This window comes from Myodes glareolus, chromosome 5 (genome assembly GCF_982192425.1).
Source record: "Myodes glareolus chromosome 5, mMyoGla1.1, whole genome shotgun sequence".
NCBI classification, from domain to species: domain Eukaryota; kingdom Metazoa; phylum Chordata; class Mammalia; order Rodentia; family Cricetidae; genus Myodes; species Myodes glareolus.
This window is the reverse complement of record NC_142030.1, coordinates 58096181-58121700: the sequence shown is the minus strand read 5'-3', so window position 1 is coordinate 58121700 and position 25520 is coordinate 58096181. Positions and strand designations below refer to the sequence as shown.

At 49.7% G+C, this 25520-nt stretch overlaps 1 protein-coding gene and 1 long non-coding RNA gene across 5 annotated transcripts in view; one reads left to right on the top strand and one right to left on the bottom strand.

The window, feature by feature from the left end:
- The window catches only part of Gpa33 (glycoprotein A33), a 36044-nt gene extending 13076 nt beyond the window's left edge, over window positions 1-22968 (top strand). The window contains exons 2-7 of the mRNA XM_048421520.3: window positions 4243-4397; window positions 8752-8968; window positions 13680-13835; window positions 20222-20341; window positions 21003-21135; window positions 21573-22968. Coding sequence (XP_048277477.3) covers window positions 4243-4397; window positions 8752-8968; window positions 13680-13835; window positions 20222-20341; window positions 21003-21135; window positions 21573-21705 — 914 coding nt within the window. The 3' untranslated portion in view covers window positions 21706-22968. The remainder of the gene's footprint in view (window positions 1-4242; window positions 4398-8751; window positions 8969-13679; window positions 13836-20221; window positions 20342-21002; window positions 21136-21572) is intronic.
- Window positions 7002-13689, bottom strand: LOC146894912 (uncharacterized). 4 transcript variants are annotated; one of them, XR_015001336.2, is made up of 4 exons: window positions 13273-13689; window positions 11573-11655; window positions 10589-10740; window positions 7002-8988 (listed from the first exon to the last, which is right to left on the bottom strand). It is a non-coding gene; the product is annotated as an uncharacterized LOC146894912 (long non-coding RNA). The 4 variants fall into 4 exon arrangements; XR_015001337.2 differs by having other exon boundaries at window positions 10589-10670; XR_015737889.1 differs by lacking the exon at window positions 13273-13689 and adding an exon at window positions 12875-12939.
- Window positions 22969-25520: the final 2552 nt, after the last annotated feature.

Below are 25520 nucleotides of genomic sequence, written 5' to 3'. Positions count from 1 at the left end.
GAATCAGGGTACCCTGCTCTGATTGACAGGCCTCACCCATGACAAAGATGTGGAATCCCTCAGAACTGTAAGGTACTTTCCAACAGCAGGTTTCGTTCCCAGGCCCAGTTCTTCGCCTACATAAAGCTCAAGTTCATTTATTTTCTGCTGGAAAATATTCTACCTGGAGTTTGATTAAGTGGATTGCATGGAGGCTAGAGAGGTGGCTCAGCAATTAAGAATGTTTCCTGTTCTCCCACAGGACTTGAGTTCAATTCCTAGCATCCACCTAGGGTGGCTCCCAACAGCCTGTAACTCCAGCTCCAGGAGATCCAACACCTTCTTCTGAGACCTGTGGGCATTCAGTCACATACATAGCATCCCTGTTATACACAGAGAGAACTAAGTGTACGTGTGAGTTTGTCTGTGTCCATAAACCCCGTTCTAGTAAGAAGGCGGCTTCATGCGTTTCTGTCGTGCCTTCCAGAAAAGAATGTCTTGTTCACAGACATGTTACGTTCTTCACTGTAGACTGAAGAAAGGATGTAAGACTTTCATTTACAAGGACTGAGAGTGACGGAAAGGTTAAGGTTGGAGGTCAGTGCAAACACCATCCCTGTCACCTCTGGCCCAGGCAATGTGATCATTTTGCCCTGATAGTTGGGCAGGTGGAAACACCAGATACATTCTCACATTTGTCCACTATATCTAGATAGGACAAATTGCTTAGCTCCTCTGAGCTACATGTTAACACTGAAGCTCAACTTTGTCATCTGAAAACTAGGGATAGCATAAAAGAGAATATGAGAATAAATGAGAGATATCTATGAAATACTTGTACCTGTGCTACCGAGTTGTATTTCACGTAATGTAAGTTGGGTAGGAAATGGGAATCACCAGTTATTCTCCTTTTCCTGACTGTTGGCTTCCTCTCTCGTTCATTAGTCATGCATGAGTGGACATTCAATACTGAAGGAGTAACTTGATGAGTTGGTTCTCTTTGATGTGGTGGTGAGAACTTCTGTGATAAGAGAGTGGTACCCGGACTGCACCAGTGGTCGGTAGCAGTTGTGACACGCAGCTCATGTATAAGACAGAGTGGTACCCGGACTCCACTAGTGGTTGATAGCAGTTGTGACACGCAGCTCATGTATAAGACGGTCACAAAGAGGCCTGAGAATGGTCACCTTGAGGACAAGGCTCCGGGGAAATGGGTCCAGGTAAGAGGTGAGATGTACATCAATGGCAGTTGCCATGACTACCACTAGGCAACCCAGGGAATGGTCTCTGAACAGGATGTAGAGCTGCAGCTCGATCCTGGTGGGTAGAATCAGAGACCTCTCCCAGCAAACAGCCTCCTGGTGAAGGCTACGCTGCTAGTGACGACAACAGATGTTTTCTGATAGATGAAGGTGGTGGAGAGACCTCTGGCGACCTGCAGGAGCCTTTGGTGAGCCATGACCAGGGTGGGGACCGCTCAGGAGCAGGCTTCAGATGCCCTGGAAGCCAGTGTTTGAATCCGTCCTCAGTGGCCCCCGGCACTGGTGTCTCTTTGCTCCGACTATGTCAGGAATTTACAAATGCCAAGGAGGACAAGGCTGGCTTTTGAAAACTTATTTCTTTCATCGCCGCCCCCACTACCTGTTTCTCTGATTTTACAAAGCGACCCCAGAAGCTGTCATCATCCAGCCCCCTCGCTGGGCAGTGCCCACTCTGTAAAGGTAGTGTGCTCTCACTTTGAGTGCAGTACTGTGGGTGAAAACTGCGCACCAAAGCATGAACAGCTCCACTCCAGAGCTGTTGGCATTTCAAGAACATCTTGTGTCCTTGCGTCATTTCTGCTCTGATATTGTCCTGACCAAAAGCCACTGAAGAAAGGATTTCCTTGACTCCACAATACCTAGTTACAGTCCGTCATTTAGGAGAAGTCAAGGCAGGAATCAAGCAGCTAGTCACGTCATATCCGCATTCACGAGCAGAGAAAGAATAAATGTTCTTGCTTGCCTGGACAGCTTACCGCCTCTGCTTTTACAGAGTTCAGAGACCCCAGCCTAGGGAATGGTGTTGCTCACAGTGGGTTGGGTTTTCCTGCCTCAATGAACAATCAAGATAGTTCCTCCCAGACATACCATAGTCAAAATGGATCTAGGTCATTTCTCAATGATGACTCTTCCCAGGGGATTGTCGGTTGTGTCAAACTGACAGTTAATAACCAGCACACCTTGCTAAGGTTAACTGAAGGAAAGATTAAGATTAAGACTGAGGACAAGACTTCACAGTGCTGTCTTCAGAACTAGGCAATGGAAGGCTATCTTTAGCAGGGTGCTCTCCTTCCTAATGGAGAACCCTCATCACAGGAGAGGAGACTTGTTCTTGCAGCTGCTCCCAAGCCTACCAATCTACCCGTGCCTTTAGCCTCATCTTGTCCGAGGAGGCGGATGACTTGGGGTCCCAAGTCTTCTCCTCCGACCACCCTACTTAGTTCTTTCTTTTTTTGGCTCATTCTTCTCGATAAACAGCCTCAAAATATTTTTGAAGCATCAAATATACCATTTCCTCCCTGAAGACACACACCTGTCTTGGTCCTAATGCATACTTTCGTTGTAATGGGTTCCTGTTCTTTCCAGAACAGTCTTCTAGCTTACTCTTGTCCTGTTTGTCCCCAAACGTCTTCCACTTAAGCTCCACCTTCACTGCTCCACTCCAGTCGCCCACGCCAAGTACATCTTCATGTTACCACATCCAGTTGCCGGTCTCCGGTCCTGAGCTCCAGACCACTGACATTTGAGCAGCTGACCCCGTCTTTTCCACTGTTCTTTCGCTGTGAAGAGACACCATGACCAACTCTTATGAAAGAAAGCGTTTAACTGGGGGTGGCCTACAGTTTGAGGTTTAGTTCACTGCCATCATGGTGGGGCGCATGGCATTGTGGTGGCAGGTGTTGGTGCAATTGCTGAGAACTATGTCCTGATCCATAGTGAGGGAGAGAGAGGGAGAGAGGGAGAGGGATGGGTGTGGGGGGGGGAGAAAGAGAGAGAGAGAGAGAGAGAGAGAGAGAGAGAGAGAGAGAGAGAGAGAGAGAGAACACATCTGGGCCTGGCTTGGGCTTTTGGAAACCTCAAAGCCCACCCACTGTGGCACACTTCTTCCAACAAGGTCTTGTAATCCCTCTAATTCTATCAAAGAGTTGTGCACCTTGGTGACCAAGCATTCAAATATATGAGCCTACGGGGCCACTCTTATTCAAACCATCACCACCTGCTTCCTGTTCAGGAGACACCTTTTCTGCTTGGTGTCTGAGAAACTTTCTTTTGATTTTCTTGTGTGTCTTCCGGGCTTGCTCACTAGATATTAGTCAGGTCCCTAGAGGGGCATCCCCAAAGGATCAGACAATGCATATTCTATTACACAATTTAGCTTGGGAGCCATGGAATGTCCCCACATCATAGTTATAGACTGTCCAGATTCAAAAGGAGAGACTCCATCTCACAACTGGGGAAACGCACTAAGGGAGGAGAGTGTGTGTGAGTGTGTGAGAGGCAAAGGTGAGCCCATGCTGTTTTTTTTTTAACTCTTTTCTGATAAATGTTCCTAGAAATACTCTCTTTTTCCTTGACTTAATCTTACTCATAATGGGTTTTTGTTTGTTTGTTTTTTTGGTTTTGTTTGTTTGTTTGTTTGTTTTGAGATAGGGTTTCTCTATAGCGTTGGAGCCTCTCCTGGAACTAGCTCTTATAAATCAGGCTGGCCTTGAACTCACAAAGATCCGTCTGTCTCTGCCTCCCGAGTGCTGGGATTAAAGGTGTGCGCCACCACCGCTCGGGCGCTCATAAAGTTCTTTATAGCATGCAAGTGTTACATTAATATTTGTTAAGTAAGTGAAAACAAAAATCATGGTCACAACAAAGCATTTATCAAGAGTTTTCTGTGCTCGGCAACAAGTAAAACTTTTCAGCTTCCCAGTAACCAAGGAGAAAACCCGGGCTTAGAGCAGTCCACACAGCTGACCAGGGCTAGGGCTGAGACTGGAAGCCAGGTTGGCAGTCAACAGATGCAGGGAACTTCTTCAGGACACTTCAGGGTAGGGAGAAGGCAGACCCTGGCACCTGAGCTCCCCCCCCGACCTGGTCTTGGAGACAGCAGTTAGCATGCCCTGACCAAGGCTGCTATAGCAGCTTCAGAGGGCCCCAGAGCGTCTCTGAACATCCTTGCAGGGGTCTGGGTGTGCATGTCGGTGCCATTTGCTTTCCTCTCTCATTTCAGTCTGGGTGGCTGTCGATGCTATTTCTGTGGAAACTACACAGGATGTTCTTCGGGCAGCTCGAGGCAAGAGCGTCACTCTCCCGTGTACCTACAGCACCTCCGCTTCAGATCGAGACGGATTTATTCAGTGGGATAAGCTTCTCAGGACCGAAACGGTAAGACTCCAGAATGAACCAGGGTACCATGGGTCATGATTATCATGCCTTAAAAACTTCCTTCTGTCACATCACTCACTCCCTCTTTTCTGCTGTCTGGGTTGAGATTCAAATCCAGGGCTTTATGCATCTGATCCTGTACCGCTGAGCTATGGACTCCATGTCTTACTTCAAAATACATTTTATGAAGATATTCTATATATATGTATATATATCACTGATTTATTTCCTGTTTTGCTGCCACAATAAACACAAACATTGTTTTATATATATCATCCGATAGATTATGAAAAGTGGAACTTAGTTGCCTTGCATCACCAGGTTCTGAGACAAATAAAATACAAACAAACATGTAAGAGTGGATCGTCTGGGTTAAAGGGTGTGTGAACTTGCACTTTCTGTAATTAGGGCATTTCATGGGACACTTACCCATCCTCATCTTCACCCACAGTGTCCACTGTTTTCTCAGCATTCGCTCAAACTGTCTGACAATTGGGGATTTGATAAAGTCAAAAAATGTATCTCATCTGTGATCAAAAGCCTGTTTATAAGAAATGGCACATCCTTTCATACATTTAGGTCAGATCTTTCAAGATGTTAATGTGGGCAAGAGGGGTGCTGGAGGGCACCTGTAACCCCACAGCCTGGGGGTGAAGCCAGAAAGAGATCCCATTTGATTCCAGCCTCCCCGCTTCCTCCTCCCGTTTCTCTTAAAAATTCTTTGACAAATAAAATAACTTTATTCTAGTGAACCTGCAAAGCCAGCGCACAGCTAGCTTAAGGCAGGCACTCAAATCCTTGCCCAGTCCCAAACTCTGTACATCTCAGTGAACTTCTGTACAGTAGGGATGACCACATAGAAGTCACAGAACTTTGCTTTGGGTTTTACACTCTAACTACCAATTACATTTGGATTTGTTTATTATCTTAGTTAGGATTCTTTTGCTTTGATAAAGCACCAGGACCAGAAACAACTTGGAGAGGAAAGGTTTATCTCACTTACCCTTCGGTTCATCCTCAAAGAAAGTCAGGGCAAGAACTCAAGATGGGATCCTGGGGGCAGGAGCTCCAGACAGGAACCTGGGGGAGGAACTGAAGCAGAAGCCACGGAGGAGAACTGCTTGCTGTTTGTTCCTCGTGGCTTCCTCGGCCTGCGTTCTTATAGCATCCAGGGCTACATAACAGCCCAGGGTGGCCCTGCCCACATCAGTCATCAACCAAGAAAATGCACTACAGAATCTTACGGAGACATTTTCTCAACTGAGAGTCCCTCTTCCTGGTGACTCTAGCCTGTGTCAGGTTGACATAAACCTAACCAACACACTTATCAACTACAGATAAAGGAAAAAAACTATGATAAAGTTGAAATTAAGGGAAAATTAGCTTTACATTGTGTGTCCTTTCGCCTGCATTCTGTCCTTCCCCATTACCTTCTGCTACTTCTCCCTTGGTCTCCTTTAGGGGAAAAACTTCCTAACGTATCTGCCAGAGAAAATCCCCCACCCCCAGCCATCCAGAGAAAGAGGCTTTAGCCTTCTCCCTGACAGAATCCCAGGACACCTGCATCCTGGATGGCAGGACTGATAAGGAAGGAGTCCGTCTTATCTCCACGCACCAAGGGTCCCGATGGCCACAGTCCCCATCCTGCCTGCTCCCAGGGTGAAAGAGCAGCGTCCTTGCTGCTGTTTTAGTGTGAGGAACTAAAGGGCACCGTGCCCCCCAGCAGATGGCGTGTGATGTCTATGGCTGACTTATTCTGCTTGCTGACGTAGACAGGGAGCTTGTTCATTAGCCACTGGATAGTCTGCTTCCACAAGGAATCGAGGCAGCTCCTTCGGGACCAGTAACAAGTGCAGAGCAAGGGATTGCTATCTGAGAGTCCTAGAAAGTGGTATGGTCAAAAAGAGGCCCAGGGACAATCTTAGGGTATCATTGATAAGATGGTACTATGGGGTGGAAAACCCAGACAGTGCCAGTCAGGGTCAGGAAAGAGCTGGGCATCTATGGACAGTTCACGGGCTTAGACGGCACCTCATCCTCTCTCTTCTCTTCACCTCCCTGTCTCAGTCAGACATTCTAGAAGGGCTGTCAATCCTATCAGGGCTATCAGGTAGGGTTGGACAACTCGTGTCTTGCACGAGGGCGTCCAGCTGAGGGCACTTGTGTTCCGATAGCTAAGCCATGTGCCCTGACTTGGACTGTGTCTGTTGGAAAGCCGGAGTGTCTTGTTCTAATTGGAAAGACTCGGCATGTTCAGAACTGAGACTGGCACGGTGTCGCCAGTCTCCTCCCTGCCCACCACTGCCCACTTTCTCTCCTAACACTCTTGAAGTCACCAGCATCTCACACGGGCAACCGCTTCCCATTCCGGAGTCCCGTCTCCCTTGGCTCTTGGGGGATCTTGGCTTGGCGATCCCCTTTACCTCTCTGAGCTCTTCTTGATTCTTTGAGTGACTTGGGCACTCGCCATTTGTCATGTCTAGCCCATGTCTCAGTAAACACCCATGTGCACTGGCACCCAAGCTTTCATCCTCAGATGAATTACCAACTGAAAGTTTCTCCGTAGTTCAGTTCTCAAAAGAAAGAATTCCACGAAGAAACATATACAGTCAAAGCAGTTTATTTAGCAAGGCAAAGCTTGCACCCCAAGGAGAGACTGGCGTGGACTGACTTTAATGGGGAGAGGATGGCAGCCCACTGGGTTCTGCATATAGACATGGAACAGTTTATGAATATCTAAGAGGTGAGCCACCTATTCACTGGGACAATATGATCCCCTTTTCCTCTCATATCACAGTGGACTGAATTTTGCTTTTACAATAATTTTTCTTATGATTCTTTTAAAAAGCCCAGAAAGTGGGGGGGGAGTCAGACCCACAGTGTACATGCTGTAATAATGAAGCTGGGGTCATTTGAGGATGCAGGCCCCTCAGAAGTGTGCATGGGGGACAAGAAAGAGCTCTGGTACCTTAGTTTCTGACACATCAAGAGGAACTAACTGCATCTTCCAGTTTGCTTAACCACAAAGGGGCAGGAGACACAGCTACCATGATATCACGTGGTTTCCTTGAGTCCTCACGTCTAACTCCTTACCTATCATCAGTGACATTCAGCCGACCATTCTGGCCATATTGAATTCCTCCACCTGAATGTTCCCCAGATACTTTAGGCATCCCACATGTAGACAGAACACATACTCTTTGCTGTCTGTTTTTAGGTTTTTCCTTTACCTGTAACGCCTAATGCGTTTACCCTGCACCAGTATGCAGTGCTCCCGTCTCCCGGTTATTGACCTGGATGATGCACAGCTGCCTTTTAAGCTTCAAGGCAATGATCACCCCTTTTAGGAAATCCTCCCTCAACGGGCCAGTTTCAAATCTCATAATCATAAGATACCGTGGTTGGCTATTCAGAATTCACGAGTTATATGCTGCAGACGTGGTGGAGGCTAATAATGGCTAACAATGGTAGACACCACCCCTGGCAAACTCCAGCTGCTCTCTATAGATTACCAGCTTTAGTCTCACCACAATTTCATGAGGTGTGTTATTATCGGCATCTCCACTTTGTAGGCGAGGAAACGGGCTTAGAGCAGTCAAGGGTGCTGGTCAGGACTTTCAGCCAGCAAGCATCAGAGTTAGGATTTGACGGAGGCAATCTGGCTTGGCCATCTGTGGTATAAGTCACTAGTGTGCTGCTTCCAAACATCAACGAATAAACAAATTCCGAGACAATAGTCAAAATGAAGTAAGCTTGGAATTTGAGAGCAAATTACCTAGCCTGGTGCCTGGTGTGAGCGGTGTTCAGAAAGTGTTGGGTGAAGCAAGGAAGGAGTGAGAATAAACGATGGACCAAGAGGAAATCAAGGAGTGAGATGCTGGCTCCAAACCCAAGTGCTGGGCTCTGAGACAGCCTCGTTTACTGCAAGTATTCCAGGGTGTGTGCTTTTGTGTTGGTTTTGTTTTTGATTTGAGTTAGGGTTTCACATTGGCTTAGATTGGTTTAGAACTTGCTCATACCGAGGGTGACTTTGAACTTCTTCTTGTTTCCACCCCTGGAATGCTGGGATGATTGGCCTATACCACCACCTCAAGTTTACCCATATGGTGCTGGGGATCAAATCCAGGTCTCTGTGTGTGTTCTAGGTAAGCACTACCAACTTAAACTACAACTCCAGCCCCTAACATTTTCATTTAAATCTTTAAAGTCTAGGATTTGCTAGTTAAGAATCTGCCAGAAGGCACTGCACATCTGTTTGAGATACTGTTGGTCGATACATCTGGGCTCTGGGGATGAAAGGTTGGGTCAGGGCAGGTCTATGCCAGCACCTGACAACATTTCTTCTTTCTCTTAGGAAAGAGTAGTCACTTGGAAGTTTTTGAATAAACAGTACATCTATGGGAGCCGTTATGAGAACCGTGTGCTAATGTCCAGTGATGTTGACCGCTCAGATGCCTCTATCACCATCGACCAGCTGACCATGGACGACAATGGCACCTACGAGTGCTCCGTCTCCCTGTTGTCAGATCTGGATGGTACCTCCAGGTCTCGAGTCCGCCTCTTAGTCCTCGGTGAGTGTCCCCATCTTTTCCTGCAGGAGAAGGGTGTGGATAAGAGCCCTGGCAGCAGCATCCAGCCATAAATTCAGGTGCAACAGGGCTTGATCATCAGCCCTGTGTTGTATCGGCCTTGCCTATCTCAGAGCAGAGTCAGGATTCCGCGTCTCCCTTTGGAGCCCAATATTGACAGGGTTCTCAGTGAACAGCAGGCTGGGTCTGAGGGCAGGGGCTTTGGGGTCATCCCTTGTCCCTCTGCCCTTTCTCCCCTTCACACCAACTTTTTCCCTGCCAAACTCATTTCTGAAGAGAAGGGAAGGGAACTCCCACATAACACGCAGGTTCTCATCTCAGTACTTGCCACTCAGAGGGCTGATTGTGACTTTCATAGGCGATGGGTTTCCCCGCTGTTAATTCAACTTCTCTCTGCAGTCTCCCTACCCTACCACTAATGAAGGCATCATCGCCAACCAATGGGGAATATATCTGAAGGGTCATCATTTTCACGGGAGAATTTGTTGGAATTTATAGTTTTGGAAGGATCTGGAAACTCATATGCTTTAGTTTCTGCGTAAACGAGGCCCAGAGAAAGGAAGTAATTGAGTCAAAAGCGGTTATTGGGTTTTGACTCACTTTAGTGAGAACCTGGTCTATGTCCAGTATAAGAAATGGCCCCACTCCCGGGAGGTAGCCACTGTGTGTGAGAACAATGGGTCCTTTCTGTCTTTTTCCCCTCTACACTGCTTGGCAGACTTTCTTTTAAATTGTGTGTGGTAGTTGCCGGACTTACAGAAAGCATTATAGTGTGTCAGAATATACAGCAACCCACACTAATGCTGCGTAAAGCGTAATTGAGACCTCTTCCCACACTGCCACTCGGAGGCAGCCAATGGTAATGCAGCCAGGCGTCTTAGAGGTCTCCCGTGTTCCTTCCTTCCTCTGCCTGTTGAAGAAATGGGGTGATTTACCTCCACACGGTGCTCCAGGCAAGCACACTCAGACCTACTGCCAGAGAGCACATCTGGTCTCATGACTGCACGATGTCTTACTCAAGGGTTTCACACTGAGGGTTATTGGGACAGGTTTCATTGTTTGCTCATTTATTTTGTTGTTGTTGTTTGGTTTTTTTCCCCACAAGCAATACTACAATATACCCCACTACCTCACTTTGTGTGTGTGTATAAATATATATAATTATACATAATATATATATGGATCGTGTATACACGGACACATATAAAGTTTGCGTTCTTTAAATAACTGTCCTGCCTTTTTGACAGAGGATTTCAGCGAGTCGAAAGGGAAGTGGAAGGAGCCCGTATACATCTGAAGTCTGGTTCTGCTGGTTCTCCTGCCTTACACTAAGGACCAGCTACTTCTAAAGAGGAAGGAGACAAGTTTAATCAGATAATATGGAATTCATAGAAACCAATCTTTCACTGTTTTTTTTTTAATCCAACATGCTAATTAAAACCCAGTGAGATTCTTTGTGGAAAGTTTTCTTTCTCTGTGTCTTTATAGCCGTATGCTTTTTTAAAGGAGAAAGGCTATAATTATACGGGGCGGCTTATTTTGGGCAGTCTAGCAGGAAGCCCCCCAGCCTTAGTCTCTGGGAGCTAGCCTTGTCTAACTCACCTTCAGGAAGCTGCGAAGCCAGTTTTAGCAGCCTGTGCGTCAGGTGGAATCCTTGCTCTGGCCTCTGGCGCCCCCTGACGTCCTTAAGAGAGGACAACCGGCATCGGAGAGGATTCGAAGCCTAACACATTCGCTTCCATCCTCTACGGCCACTCTCAAAGTAAATACACAGGTAACACCTACAATGCTGCTTGTGAACCAGGCTGTGTGAGAACAAGATACCCTCCCCCGTCAGTACTCTTAGCCCCCTCACGTGGGGCTCTTTAAACTAGATATGATTCGAGGTCCCCGCTGTTTGTGATTGGCACGCCGGCGATCTTGAGAAGGAGGGTAGGGGCACGCCTGGGATGGGGTCAGGCAGGAAGTTTAGGGCCTGTGGTCAGGAGCCTGGAGCAAAAGATCTCAACACAGTCCCCCTGAAAAGCAGATCACCCTTGCTGGCCATCACCGCCGCTTCCTCCCGTGGGCAGTTAGTTTGTGGAGTTCCTGCTCCTTGCATTCCTTGACAAGGAGTGGAGTAAGCAATCTAGTTTTCCACCACGGACATTTATTTGCTTTTTGCGCTTCGGCAGTTAGTCTCCAGAACTCTACTTCCTGCTTCTGTCCTGTATCCCGCCCCCTCCGCCCCGCCCCCGCAGGGAGTTCCACTGCCTCTCCACCGCTTAATCTGATGGGGCGCCTGGGAGTTTGCCGCTGAGCCTCCTGCTAAAGGCTAAAGGCAGGTCTGAGGCTGGCTAGGTAAGGGCACTGCAGGGTCCCGCTGTGGGGCCCAGGAGAGAAAGCAGAGCCCAGCAGGAGTACCCAGAGGATAAATCCACCTCCACAGCACCCCCAGGGCTGCTTGCTGGGCCAGCAGGATGGGCAGGAGACTGACAGTTAGCCAGCTGCTGGCAGGCACTCTGCCCACCTGCTCTTTGATCCTCAGAAGCCTGGGTTTTGTTTGGCAATAAGGGAGTGCCTCTAATGTGTCTGGTGGGTCCGTACCTGGCTGGCCCAGCTGTGTTAGCAGATGTCAGGCATTAATAATAGCCGGCCTGTTTCCAAGAAGAAAATCTGCAACTGCCGGACTGGAAGAGAGAGGGAGGAGAGTCAGGGACTGTTCTTCCAGCAACTTCCAGGTGGACTAAGGCTGCTATTAACCCTCAGGATGGGTGGCTGAAGCAAGCTAGCCAAGAGGGCATGTGATGAAAGTAGAGGAGACAGGCCACTACCCAAGGACATCAGTGACAACTTTCCCCACTGTGTGTTCTCCCTTCCTCATCCCTAGAGATGTCTCCTGAAGTCTCATGGATACTTCCTGTTTCCCCTGTCCAGCACACTCATCTCTGCTTTAATCCCTGCCACTACCTTCGCCGAGGTGACCTTCAGGTCACAGCCCATATGCTGTCTCGGATCATTGTTTTCTGCCCCAGCAGTCTTGTCCCCTGCTCTGTCATTGTTTGTCTTTTGTCCCCTATTGAACTCCTTGACCCACTTGGAGTGTCACCCCAGTGCCCAGCATTGTTGGGCAGAACCAGGCTACCTAATAACATTTAAAGAACCACCCCACGCCCCTCAATGTGACCTTAACAAGGCTGAGGAGAGACACAGGCTTAGAATCTCAAGAAGCCAGGGGGACCAAGGACAGATGGTTGGCAGCGGTTGCTGGGGTTCATGAACATTCCCGACGGCATGCCTTTGATCCCTTCGGGCCCCTTCCATCTCTTCAACCTCATTCGCCACCCAGCAGGAAGGTCTGCGCTGCCTGGGGTCCCTCTTTCTCTTTAGCCACTTGTGCTGATCCAATTTATCAGCAAAGCAGGGGGAGAGGGCCGTGGTAGACCCGCAGAAGACGGCCTGAAGGAGCCGCAGCTGAGGGCTACAGAGATCTGTAAACCTAGTGTGAGGAAACCCCCGGCGCCCTCCAGCCCATAGCCCGCCCCACCCTTTTGGTTTTAAAACAGTATTAAAACCAGAAAATGAAAGGGGGAGGGAGAAGGTCTCCAGAGGGAAGGGCGGGGGGGGGGGCGGGTAAACATGATCAAAATAAATTTGCATACATGTATGGAATTTTCAAAGAATAAAAAAATATTATACGCCTACCCCCTCCCTCTAAAGAAAAGACAGCATTGGCAATAGTATTGTGGTCTACCGAGCCTACAATTCCCTTAAGGTCCTTTACAGGACAGTCTTGCTGTCCCCTAACTTTAGAGATCAGGAACACTATGATCTCTGCCAAGTCAACAGCAGAGAGAGCTCGTGTGGGTCAGTAGAGCAAGCCCTGGGTCTGGACTGGAAGAGAGATACCTGGGTTCTAGTCCCACCTCCGCTAGGACCCGAGAACAAATGTCCCTTCTGTGCTCCATGGCCCCCATCTGTATAATGGCTATGTTGGGCATGCTCAAACTCCCACAATTCCAGAGAGCACGAGAAACCACTACCAACCAGCCTGTCAAGGATACTATTTACCTTGGATGGTTTGTTTGCCAACAAACTCTCCATGACCCCAGTGACTTATGAAACCAAGGTGATTCTACTGAAGCTCTGCTCGGAGAACCCATGATAGCGTTGAGTTGCATGCAAAGCTTCTTCACAGCTGTATAGACGGACAATGCCCCCTTCACTTCGCCTTCCACAGTCCATATACACTATAATGCTAGCACCTCCCGAGACAAGACATGAACAATTCAGGCAGAATTACTTACAGACGGTCACTGGTGCATGACCGAGTGGCTGGAAGCTCAGGCGAGAGTTCAACAGCCTCCTCAGCCTCTCCTCCCCTGAGGACGTATTAGCAGCCCACAAGCCTGGGCTTGAGGGTCCCTGGTATGTGGTCAGTCACAGCTTCTCTGATGAAGTTGACGCTGTTAGGCTGGGAAGGGCGCGCTATACGACGCAATCTCTGGTGCTGCCCATTTGAGAGCGTGAGATGACCGCGGACATTCTGGGGTGGGGGGGGAGTTAACTTTATAACATTAAATCTCACCTCTAGGCTATAAGTTTCTGCCTGCCTCTGCGTGTGCGGTGGGAGAGATGGGTTGATAGCTATTGGGGCGGGCAGTGACTGTCCCCATGCCATTCACGCCTCTCTTGCGCTCTCTTTCCCTCACAGTTCCACCCTCCAAGCCAGACTGCAGCATCATAGGGGAGACAGTGATTGGGAACAACATCAATCTGACATGCCGGTCTGCAGAGGGCTCTCCGAGCCCACAGTACAGCTGGAAGAGCTACAATGCCCAGAACCAGGAGCGGCCACTCACCCAACCAGGTGACGGGGACAACAGGGAAGGCGGCTGTGCTCCACATATGGGTGCATCTGACTAGCCAGGGCTACCAGAGGAGACAGAGGCTGACCAAGCAATCCAAGCACCATTTCCCCAGACCCGCCCTTGTGCCTTCTTGTGCCGTTGCTCAAAGCATTTGTTTCCCATATGAATACCTACGCATCTCACAGCTACCAAAGACAGAAGTGACATCTCTTCTATTCTTCCCACCCCTGCCTCGATTCTCCCGAGGAAGTGTGTCCTGCTAAGCATTCTGTGCAGAAACACTGGGGCTTGCTCTTTGAAGCGTTATTATGGCCTACAGTCCACTTTTGAGGTGGGGGGGGTTTTCTAGTCCCCTTTCCTATCCAGGGCAGTCCATCTCAGACACCACAAACACCATAGACGGTTAGGACCCCCATTCTCAGAGCAGGCTATGGCAGACTTAGCCAGAGTTGCCTGGAGACCCGTTTTGTACAGGGCAGCCAATATTTGACCTTTTGGTCAGGAAACAAACTAGAAGGAGGAAAAGGAAGAGGCTTAGTGGCCAGGAAAGGAAGAAAGGGGGAGGAAGAGGAGAAGGGGCGGAGCTGGAACCGTGTAAACACTCTCCTGCCATTCCGTCCACCTGTGTGTGGAAAGCCCCTGGGCTCTCCACGGCCATGGCTACCCCAGCGATCTCAGACAGGAACAGAAAGGCCCGGAAGATGCCTCTAAGGTTTAGCCTTGAGGTCTTTCAGTCCTGTGTGTGTATGGAAATGGAACAGAGAGCTGAGAGTAAAGCCTGTGGGTAGACATTGTACTTGGCTTTTTCTTTGGGCCACCAGCTCAATAATAAGAAAATTTATTATTAAAGTACGAAAGCTTGGCCTTAGCCTGAGCTTGTTCTCAACTAGCTCTTATAATTTAAGTTAGCCCACTTATATTCATCTGTGTTCTGCCATCCGGCGTCACCTTTCTGCTCAGTGGGGCACATCCGACTTGCTCAGAGTCTGCTGGCGAAATTTGCACATCCATGTTTCTTCTCTTCCTCTCTCTCTCCCTGGAAATTATGCCTATCTCTCCTGCCTAGTGATTGGCCATTCAGCTCTTTACTAGACCAATCAGAAGATGCTTTAGGCAGAGACACATTACAGTGTAAACGACACTGGACAACAGGACACACCTGTTTTGAGAAGCTGACCCGAAGGAGGGGAGGTTACAAGTTCGTAGTTGGGCAGGTGGTGGTGGTGTGTGCCTTTAATTCCAGCACTTGGGAGGCTGAGGCAGGTGGATCTCTGTGAGTTCAAGGCCAGCCTGGTTTACAGAGTGAGTTCTGGAACAGCCAGGGCTATGCAGAGAAACCTTGTCTTAAAACAACAAAACCCCACAAAAAACCAAAACAAACAACAATAACAAAAAAAAAACAACATCAAAATCAAAGTTAGTAGAACTCATTTGACTTATGGTAAAAGATGATGCAATATGAATCCCACAGGCTTCCAGCTTTGCTGGCGTGTTTCTGGTTGCTGCTTTTAAAAACATGTTTAAAATTGCACTTTCAGTGTATGCATTGTATATATGCGCAAGCACACCACAGTGAGAGGTCAGAGGGCAACCCACGGGGGCCGATTCTTTCCCATCATGTGAATCCCAGGGTCTGAACCTGGACTCAGGTTGTCCCAATTGGCAGCAGGTGCTTTTACCCAAAGAGTCATCTCACCTGGCCCTGGAGTGCAAGGTTTTGAATGTCTGGATCTTTGTTGAAATCACCTGGCAGGTGTCCTCAAACTCTGTAGTCTCCTGGCTCTACCCTTGCTTCTCGCTATTCGTGGTTTGAGAGCATAACCAAGTGTCCTCCAGCAAAGTGTGCACAGTGGGGTCCGGGGCTGAAGGTGATGAGGTCACGAACTGCAGTGACTGACATACAGTGCTGTGTGACCTAGTGCTTAAGAGCAGCCAGGGACTCGAATCCTGGCCGTGCTACTTGTTATGTGCCTTTGTCTCCACATCTGTCAAATGGGCACAGCACCAGTGTTCAGCTCGTGCTGTTGCTGTGAAGGGAGACCCAAAGTCCAAGTACCAAGATCAGTGCTGTGGGTAGTGCAGGACTCAGTCAACTCTAGGTATTGTTAGCTATGCTCAGCACGCCCTTCAGGGTAAAAACCAGCATGGGACCCATGGCATGAATGTGGCTGCGGGGTAGGATGCGTGTTGTTGCAGAGTTGATATGAGAGGCTGTTGATGGGAAAGATAGGAGAGTTGGAGAGGGGCCTGGGTGTCAGTCTAGGAGGTCAGACTTTTCTCTGTAAGCACTGGGCTCCTCCAAGAAGCCTCACAAATGCCCACCTCCATCCCAAGAAGTTGTTAGGGACCAAAACTTCGTTTCTTTACTGACCGAAAGTGGGTGAATCCTGAGGGCGTGGAAGGAGTTTAAAGGAAGATTTGCTTCTCTGCTTTATTCAGCTCTAAGCTCAGATTTTCTCTGTCAGAACTCAGGCCTGGAGTACCCGCCAAGAAGATGGCGGCTGCAGTAAGATATCTTGATGAGAGCAGCTGGCCACATTGCATATGCAGTCAGGAAGGAGAGAGATGCACAGATGTTCTCCCTTTATTCAACCTCGGATTCCAGCCCGGGGACGGCTGCCCACAGCTAAGTGGATCTTCCCATTGTAATTAATTTAACCTAGACTGCTCCACACAACCATGCCCGAGGCCGACTTGATCTGGCATCCTTCACTGGCATGCCCAGAATCTTATCTGCTAGGTGATTTTGATTCAGACTGGCAGTATTAACCACGGGCGTGGTGATCACCATGCCCTCTTGTGTCTGGACAATGTGATGGAGGCAGTGGGACATTCGCAAGGCCTCTTGTTCATAGAGTGCCCTACAGAGAGCCCGAGAGTCCTGCTGTAACTTTGCAGCTGTAAGTCACCCACAAGTTCTCCCATCCGAAAAACAAACAGACAAACAAAAACCACAGAACAACAACAACACATCGTAACCAAAGCTGAGATGGTGCTATTATCTTCCTTGGAGGAAGAGGCGGTCTCCCGCAGGAGGGCTCTGAAGATGTTTGAGGAACTGTGCTCCAACGATTGAGTTTCAGGAGGGAAGGACCAGGAATGTGGACGTTAAGGAAGGAGACCGGAACACTTTAGGGGAAGAGGTCGTGGGGACAGTGATGGGTCCACCCCAGACCCTGGGATGAGATGTGGTATCCAGAGCTTACTGACCAGCCTTGGTGGGAGGGGACAGAAAGAGCAAATCTTACCAATTCAACATCAATATCTTAGGGTGGTCAGGGCTTCAGCTGAGGACAGATGTCTGTCATGCATTTCCTATGCTGACCACAAGATGTCGCCACAAACAACAGAAAACTGGGTTTCAGAAACTAGCTGACTCTTTCCAAAAGGGAAGGAAACTGGGATCCCCAATTCAATCAAAGCCAATTGGTGGCATGGGGTGACTGCTATTTCATCCAGAGAAGTTTCTAGAACCCATTGTTTGCTTCAGAGACTAGGGGAAGAATGGAGTTGGCTCATACATCAAGACCCCCAGGATTCACCCTAAGCACAACCTAGAGTTGCCCTAGGGTGCTGTGGACACCTGATTCACAGAGCAGTACACTTTCAAGCGGAATCTGATGCAAGCACAAGGCCTCCTAAACACACCTGGTGTCACAGAGCATTCTGTAAAGTGTGTTTCTTCACAATTCTCTTAAGAATAAGTCCAACAGGGTCAGAGAACAGGAATGTTAATACTCTGGACCCCAACCCGGGGTGCCCATTGCTCCCAGGCATGGTAAAACACCTGTAGGCCACACCCTTAAGCTTCACAACCGCAGAGATTTCCACACTTGCTGTGTTTGCAGACACATCTCCAGAATCACATGTAAATATCACACGTAAGGGATATACCAGAAAACACCCAGGAGCGGGCTTCTAGAATCCCAAGGCTGTCACATTTTATAGAGAATAGTGCCTTGGGCTCTAAGGGAAGAATATGAAATAGGTAGTGTACTTTTGACAAGAAGAGAGGAAAATAAAACCAATGAGCTGCAATTCAGGATGATTGTATCTTATTCTCGCTCCTGTTAGAGGCTTCCTCTGAGCCCCCAGACAAGAGTAAACCCCTTCACCATGAGTTCAGATACAACTTCCATCTTGAACTGTAACTGCTCATAGCCCCACCATTGTTTCATGTGCGTCTTCCTTTGTCGGTCAGAGACGCCAAAGGATAGAGAGTCTCCTCACTTTGTTTGGAGCCGTGATTGGAATGTAGATGTTTTTGGTTTGGAGTGAATTAACATGACAGTTTTATGTCATATATAAATTCTTTCCATAGGCATACATTGCAAAGATGTTTTTAAAGCATCTGTTTACTTATTATTAGTGTGTATGCATGTGTATGCACATGTACATAGCAGTAGGAAGGGCAGAGGACACCTCCCAGAAGCCAGTTCTCTCCTCCTCCTGGGAAATTCGAATTCGGGGTACTGGCATGGCAATACCTCCAATTAAGGATGTTGGGAGACGGAAACAATGTGATACTGAGACACCGTATGACACAGTAATTCCAGAACATGGAGGAAGGACCCTGTGTGGGCTGCCCTTGGCTTTGCACATGTGCATCAAGAGATAAAACTGGCGCGGTTGCAGCATCAGATCTGTAGCTTTGTCATCATATTAGAAGCTCAGAATTCAGGGCTTGAGGGGGGTAGCACAGTCAGTAAAATGCTTGCAGTGAAATTATGAGGACCTGGGTTTGATCCTCAGCAACCACATACAAGCGGGTCACGGCAGCACCTGCCTGTAACCCCAGCCCTGGGAAGGCAGCGACAGGATTCTCCAGGGTTCACAGAACACCCATCAAGCAGTGGAATCGGTGAGCTCTGGGTTTATCAAGAAACCTGATCTCAAAAAGTAAGATAAGAAGAAGATTGAAGACACCTGATGTTAACTTCTGGCCTCCACATGTGTATACATATGTGCATGTATACTTACACGCACACACACATGCACACACATGTGAGCTGGCTACTGAAGATTAGAGACAGCTTCTGAAATGTCTACAGGTCTGTAGTAGGTCTCTCTTGATGACTTAGAACACACCCTGGGGGTGGTTGCACGGTCCTGAAGACAGCCAATGGCAGCCGGGTCCTGATGAGACTGACATTGCAGTCCTGACAAAGGCCTTTGGGAGCAGGACACACGTCTAGGCTGTCTAGGTACTAACCCATGGAACTGTGGACTCAGGGAGAGATCTCTTGTGAGGATATCTGTTCCACGTCCTCGGGCTCTACGTGGGCTGTTTTCACTCTCACTCCCCGATGAGGCAGCTGTGGCTGAAGAATTGTTGGCTAGAGTGGTGATGGGTGAGGAGGAAGCATTTAAACTGACACTGTCCCCTAACTCACACAACGCTCCCCAATACCTGTATCCATACCCCACACCACACACATCACATATGCGTGTTCCCTTTAATACGCATCTATGTTTCCCAAGTCCCAACTGCACATCGGACATTCTACTGGGCGCTTGTATTTATTATTGATACCTCATTCCAGGCTCACAAGTACCTTGCCAGGCAGGTATTATCATTTCTAATTATAGATGAAAAAAGACGGCCAAGTTACTTACCAAATACATCAACTAAGTGGGCAAAGCCAGACTCGACACCTAGGGTCCTGACTGGATCTGAAGTCCTTCAGTATGGTCCCGCCTGCCATATTGATCCCCCAGTGGCCTTAGAGGTCTTTCTTCCTACATCACATATCAGCTTGGCTAGTTCAGAGGGACTCAGGCCTCCTAGCCTTGGACCGTGCACACTCCACCCTAACACCATATATTTTTTTTGATTGAGCTCTACATTTTTCTCTGCTCCCCTCCCTACCTCTCCCCTCTCCTTCAACCCTCTCCCAAGGTTCCCATGCTCCCAATTTACTCAGGAGATCTTGTCTTTTTCTACTACCCATGTAGATTAGATCTATGTGTGTCTCTCTGAGGGTCCTCATTGTTGTCTAGGTTCTCTGGGATTGTGATTTGTGGGCTGGTTTTCTTTGCTTTATCTTACACCTGTAAGAATGGCTGAGATCAAAAACACCGATGACAACTTGTGCTGGAGAGGTTGTGGGGAAAGGGAACACTTCTGCATTGCTGGTGGGAATGCAAGCTGGAAGAGCCCCTTTGGATGTCAGTGTGGTGATTTCTCAAAAAATTAGGAAACAAACTTCCTCAAGACCCAGTAATACCACTTTTGGGTCTATATCCAAAGGATACTCAATTGTGCCACAAAGACATGTGCTCAATTCTATTCATAGCAGCATTGTTTGTCATAGCCAGAACCTGGAAACAACCTAAATGCCCTTTGACCTGACACCATCTCTTCACCCTGCCGCTCTTCCTTCAGCCTCAGGCCAGCCATTGCTCTTGAAGAACCTCACCACGGAAATGGCGGGCTACTACATCTGCACCTCCAGCAACGAAGTGGGAGTGGAGTCCTGCAACATCACGGTGGCTCCCAGACAGCGTAAGAGCAGGGTGGGGAGGGGAGGGTGCGAGGCCCAGCGGTGGCTGATGGAGGTGAACGAGCTGGCTGCTGTCACCCTGGACAGATGACTCCTGGCCCAGGCTTTCCTCTCGCTGAGGTCAGCCCAGCTCCTCCCGTTCTTTGGAATAGAGCCTGGGACAGACTTCTGGAGACATCTTCAGCCATGCCTGTCTTGTGGGCCCCTCAGAGAGTGTGAGAAACGTGCTTAGAACCCATTGCCTTGGTCCAAACCCTAGTCTCTTTCTGTGGGGAGAAGGGAGACCACAGCTACTTCAAACGTCAGCTGACAGCTGGCGTAGCTAACACTAAGGGTCTCTGTAGAGCCTGAGGAGCCCTGTATCAGGTCTTTCTCTCCTCGCTTGCTCCTCTGTCCTTAAGAGTGTCCTTAGATCTGTCTAACCACAATCTTCCAGGGCCATGACCTTTGCAGAGTGTTACCAGAGGTCTGTAGCCACTGTTCCCCAGGCTGGTAGAAGAGCTGGTTCTCCAGAGGCTGGGAGGGACCCGCCTGCTGTGCCCTGCACCAGTCTGTGGTTCCTCACCTCTAGCCTGGCTTTCTCCTCTGTTGCCAGGGGTTGACTCGGGGGGTGAGGGGCTAGAGTTGGGGCTCAGGAGGTACAGCTGCTCCATCCTCTCGTAGCTTCCATGAACATTGCGCTGTATGCGGGCATTGCGGGAGGTGTGTTTGTGGCCCTCATCATCATTGGCATCATCGTCTACTGCTGCTGCTGCCGGGACAAGGATGAAAAGGCCGAGGAGGAGGACGCAAGGCCGTAAGTGTGCGGGTCAGGGGGCCCCTTGGAAAGAGGCAGAGGGAAATAGACATCCCAACTCCTTGGGTACCCCCACTCAGCCCCCCCGGAGACGCTGGTGCTTCAGTCTTCCCTAGTCGCAATTGGGGAATGAGCAGCTCACCCACATCAAGGGCGGACCTCAGTCCTGCCCTTGTCCCCCACACTTTGATCTCTAGCAGGCCTTCTCGTGGCAAGGCAAGGGTCAGGTCTAGGCTGAAACACACACACTGCTCCCACAGTCTCTTCAGCCCACCAGTGGAGTATTCTTGTGAGATCTCACTGTGCACCCCTAAAGCAGGCCTGCAGCACCAAGTTCCTTTGCCGCTCTTGGGTGGGGATGATGGCTGGACCAGTTTACCCCCGGCCCCTCACCGCCATGAGGGTTAACCTTCTCTTCTTCCTCCATTGCCCTCTAGGAACCGAGCTGCTTACCAAGAGCCTCAAGAGAAGCGAACAGAAGTTTCCAGAGAGAGGGAAGACAAAGATAACTACAGGAATGATGACCGGAGGAGCTCAGGGCATAGCTCTCTAGACCAGCCCTTCAAGTGAAGGGGCCTGTTGCCCAGTGGAGAGGAGGCTAGGCTCCAGTCTCCTGCTTCTGGCCCCTTTTTCTTTCTAACCCCGTAATCTTGCCCCTTCCCAGCCATTGGCGGAATGCATCTTCGTGTGTGTGTGTGTGTGTGTGTGTGTGTGTGTGTGTGTGTGTGTGTGGTTTGGGGAGCATCACTGGCCTGTCCTACCTGTTACCCTAACCACCACACTGAAAGGACCCTTGCCTTCTCCCTGGACCAGACAGTACCCTCTGCCTCCCTTGTGGTTGGCAGGGGCTTGGGGAAGCTCAGCACTGAGCAGGGGCTGCTTCTGTTCAGAGCTCCTCATGCAGGCAGTGCCAGCTTCAGAGGGTGGGGTCTGCCCTGCCCACCATGCCCAGCACTCATGGGGAACCTGGGGATGGTCTTGCACTCAATATTTGTGTTGAATGAAGGAGAGGCATCGAGGACACAGTAGAGCCCTGCTTCATCTTGCCCTCCATGCTTGGGGGGCACGGTGGCCTCCAGCTGCTCCCTTGGCCTCGTCTCCCGCCATATTGCTCCTGTTCCCAGACACATGTCTTCTCAAGACTTCCCCGAACACAGTTCCAGCCCTGTCTGTCAAAATCCTGCCTGTCCTTACAGCCCACCACTCACAGATCCCACTGCTTTTCTTAATCCTGTTGTGACCACTCCCATGCAGGGAAGCAACAAAGTCAGTTGTCCTACGTCCAGACCTGGGTAACAGGCAAGGCCATCAGAGCCCTTCTTCTTGGTGTAATAGAGTAGGTGGCCCTGAAACCGGCTCTGGGTCTTGGAGCCTGGCAGCTTCAGCTGGGCACTTGCCCCCGTAGGCAGGGCTTTGTCTCTGGGTTGTGTCTTGGGACACCTGATGTCTCCACCCAAGCTCTGTGCTAGTCTGGTAAGGTGGGCAGACTGATTTAAAGTGAACAACACACCCAAGCTCACTTGCCTTCCACCCCTGCCCAGCCATTGGCCTCTGAATGCCCGCTGAGGCTCGCTGCCTTGCCCGCAGCCCCCACCCCCGCCTCCACCCCTTCCCCTCTGGTAAGTTCTTTCAGCTCCCCAGGGCTCAGGCCAGATGGGCTGCTCCAAATGTATTTTACCATCGGATAAACTTTCCTGGATCACTAGGAAAGCAAATGTATAAATCCCTTGTCCCCTTCTGATTTTATTTACATGTGTATTTTTATAGACTTTGCTAAACTCCTTGTTTAATTCAAAATGTTTCCTTATCAATAAAGTTACCGGTGGAAATTCACTTTTCTTTGTTCATATTTTGTTCATGCCAAGTATACCCACTGTCTAGCGGGTCTGTGAGGCAAGGTGACCAGGGGGAGAATCTTGGGGTTCCATTACTTGTGGCCAAGGTCAGGGCCAGCAGTAGCTCTCAAGGTTGTTGGGGACAGGACAGAGCTCTGCCTGGTGGTGGAGGTATACTCTGAGAGCCTGCAGGGTCAGAAGACCTAACAGGCCTGTGAGTCATCCATGTGCCTCTAGGGAGATGCCCTCACAGGGTGACATCCTACAGCGCCCCTCCTGAGGAGGTGGGCAGAGAACTATGGCGCCTCTCCTGCAAAGCAGCTCAGATTCAGTCAGTGCTCAGCTTGAACACAGACTCATGAGACACTTTTAGGGTCATCTCCTTCATGTTCCTTCCTGTGGAGCCCTGTGCTTCTCCTGTGCCAACATCATATTGTGTCATGGACCACGACCTGGGTATATGCCTTCACCTCTGCCTCTGCCTCTACCTCCAGAGGAAGCAAAGGAACCGGTCCAGGAGGGTTTTGGGTAAGGGTTAGTTCAGCAGATAGCGGTTACTGTTACAGTGTCTTGTTCAAGGGCTATCTCCTAGGCCCCTGGTTTCTTTGAGGGGCCACCATCCCTCATGGTTCATGGCTCATAAGCATGTGTGGAAACTACTCAGTCCTCATGGGTCCTGTCACCTGTCCTCCGAAGCCTTCCACCTTAGCTCGGGCTTAGGGAAGAGCACAGGAGCGAGCAGGGCCCACTTCAGCATGGATTTTGGGAGCACCTGCTGAGAAGCTGGCGTCCAGGGCAGGAAGCAGACACAGGAACAGGTCCATGAGACAGAGAAGGTCTGCGGCAAGGCGGGTGTGTGTCGGGATGGGGTGAGGGGGATGAGCTTGCCTCAGGGGCTGGTAATGAGTCAAAGAGGAGGCAGCACTTGGCTGCGTCGTGACAAATCGGAGCGGGTGCTGACACTCAGCTGTCCTCTAGTGCAGGGCTCGATTACCTGGGTGTCAGCTTTCATTATCTGTTGGCAACACTACAGATTCCTGCTGAATTTATTTCAGTCCAGAAACGGTGCCAATTAGACTGCGGTGGGCTCCCAGGCAGCCGCAGCTAGGCCAGCGCAGGTGCTCCAAGGCGCTGGGTGGGTGCTCAGACAGGCCTCCGGGAGACGAGATGCAGCTTATAAATGAGCAACTCTTCAGGGGCTTATTATAATTAAGTTTCTGTTGTGGCACAGAGACAACGCACCAGGTCTCAAAGGCAGAGCTCCCAGGGCCCGGAATACATCAATGGCAAGTGCTGAGATCGCTCCTGTTCTGAGCCTTTCCCACATCTCCTCTGTGTTCCTCCCAACAGCCGCACGAGCTAGATGCTGTCTCAGTCAGTGTTCTGTTGCTGCCAGAAGACACCCGTGTCCACAGCAACTCTTATAAAGAAAAGCATTTCATTGGGGTGGCTTAGGGTTTCAGAGGTTTAATCCATTGTCATCACGGCAGGGAGCATGGTGACATGCCGGCAAACACAGTGCTGGAGAAGTAGCTGAGAAGTCCATCAGGACCTGCAGGCAGCAGGAAGAGAGCAACACTGGGCCTGGTTTGGGCCTTCAAGGAACTCTCATCGTCTATACCAGTATTTACAAGCAGACATTGTATTGTGGGCGGAGATTCTAGAAGCTTCTCTGGTCTTGGTTCTATATTGTTTCAGGGCCCTAGTGGTCTTCACAGGTGATCTTGCACGAAACAGGGTCCTGTGGGCGGAGCCTCTTTGACCCCGCCCCTTATTTGCATGCCGGGATTGTTTCTCTCCAGGGCTCAGGTCCTTTTCCAGAAGTCCCCAGCAGATGTCTGTGATGGCCTCTGCTTGCTGTGTGGCCCCAGTTGACCATGTTGGCTTTCTTCTTTGAGTCTTCCTAGTCACACACTTTCTTCAGTCTTGAAAAAACCTTCTTCCAGTTCCAGTGGAGTCAGCTCTGCCCGAGCACTCAGTTTTAGGGGTAGAGCAGGGATGTATCGAGTTCCAAGCTCATCTCAAGCGGGCACTTGTTCCCTGTTTGCCAGGCTGTTGAACGGGTTTTCGTTTCAATTAAGATAAACCAAACTGCTGGAGAGACGGACTTAAAAATTTGTAGTGGCTGAAAAAGCAACGGAAGTTGCTTTCTTGCACACTAACTTGTTCAGGAGTTGGTTCTCTCCCTTGTATCGTGTGGGATCCAGCTCAGGACACACCTTTACCCACGGGTCCACCCACTGACCCTCCCATCTGCCTAAGCCACAGGTGGGACAGTCCACCCTCAGGGACCAGGGCGTTGTTTGCTGCCAGTCAGCACAGCAGACAAAACACACAATAACGGTTCAGGGAGCACTTTCAACTTTGGCCCTGAGGTGACCGCAGAGATTCTGCTCAGGCCACCCGTGAGTCGCCATGTTACACAGCGTCGTCAGGAGGCAGCAAGATGCCAGCTGGTGATATTGGCATGGGGAGAGCAAGAATTGGCTGCTGGTTTCGGCCAGCCTCCCCTCATTCCGGCCTCCACAAACAAGGAGACTAGGAAGTCCA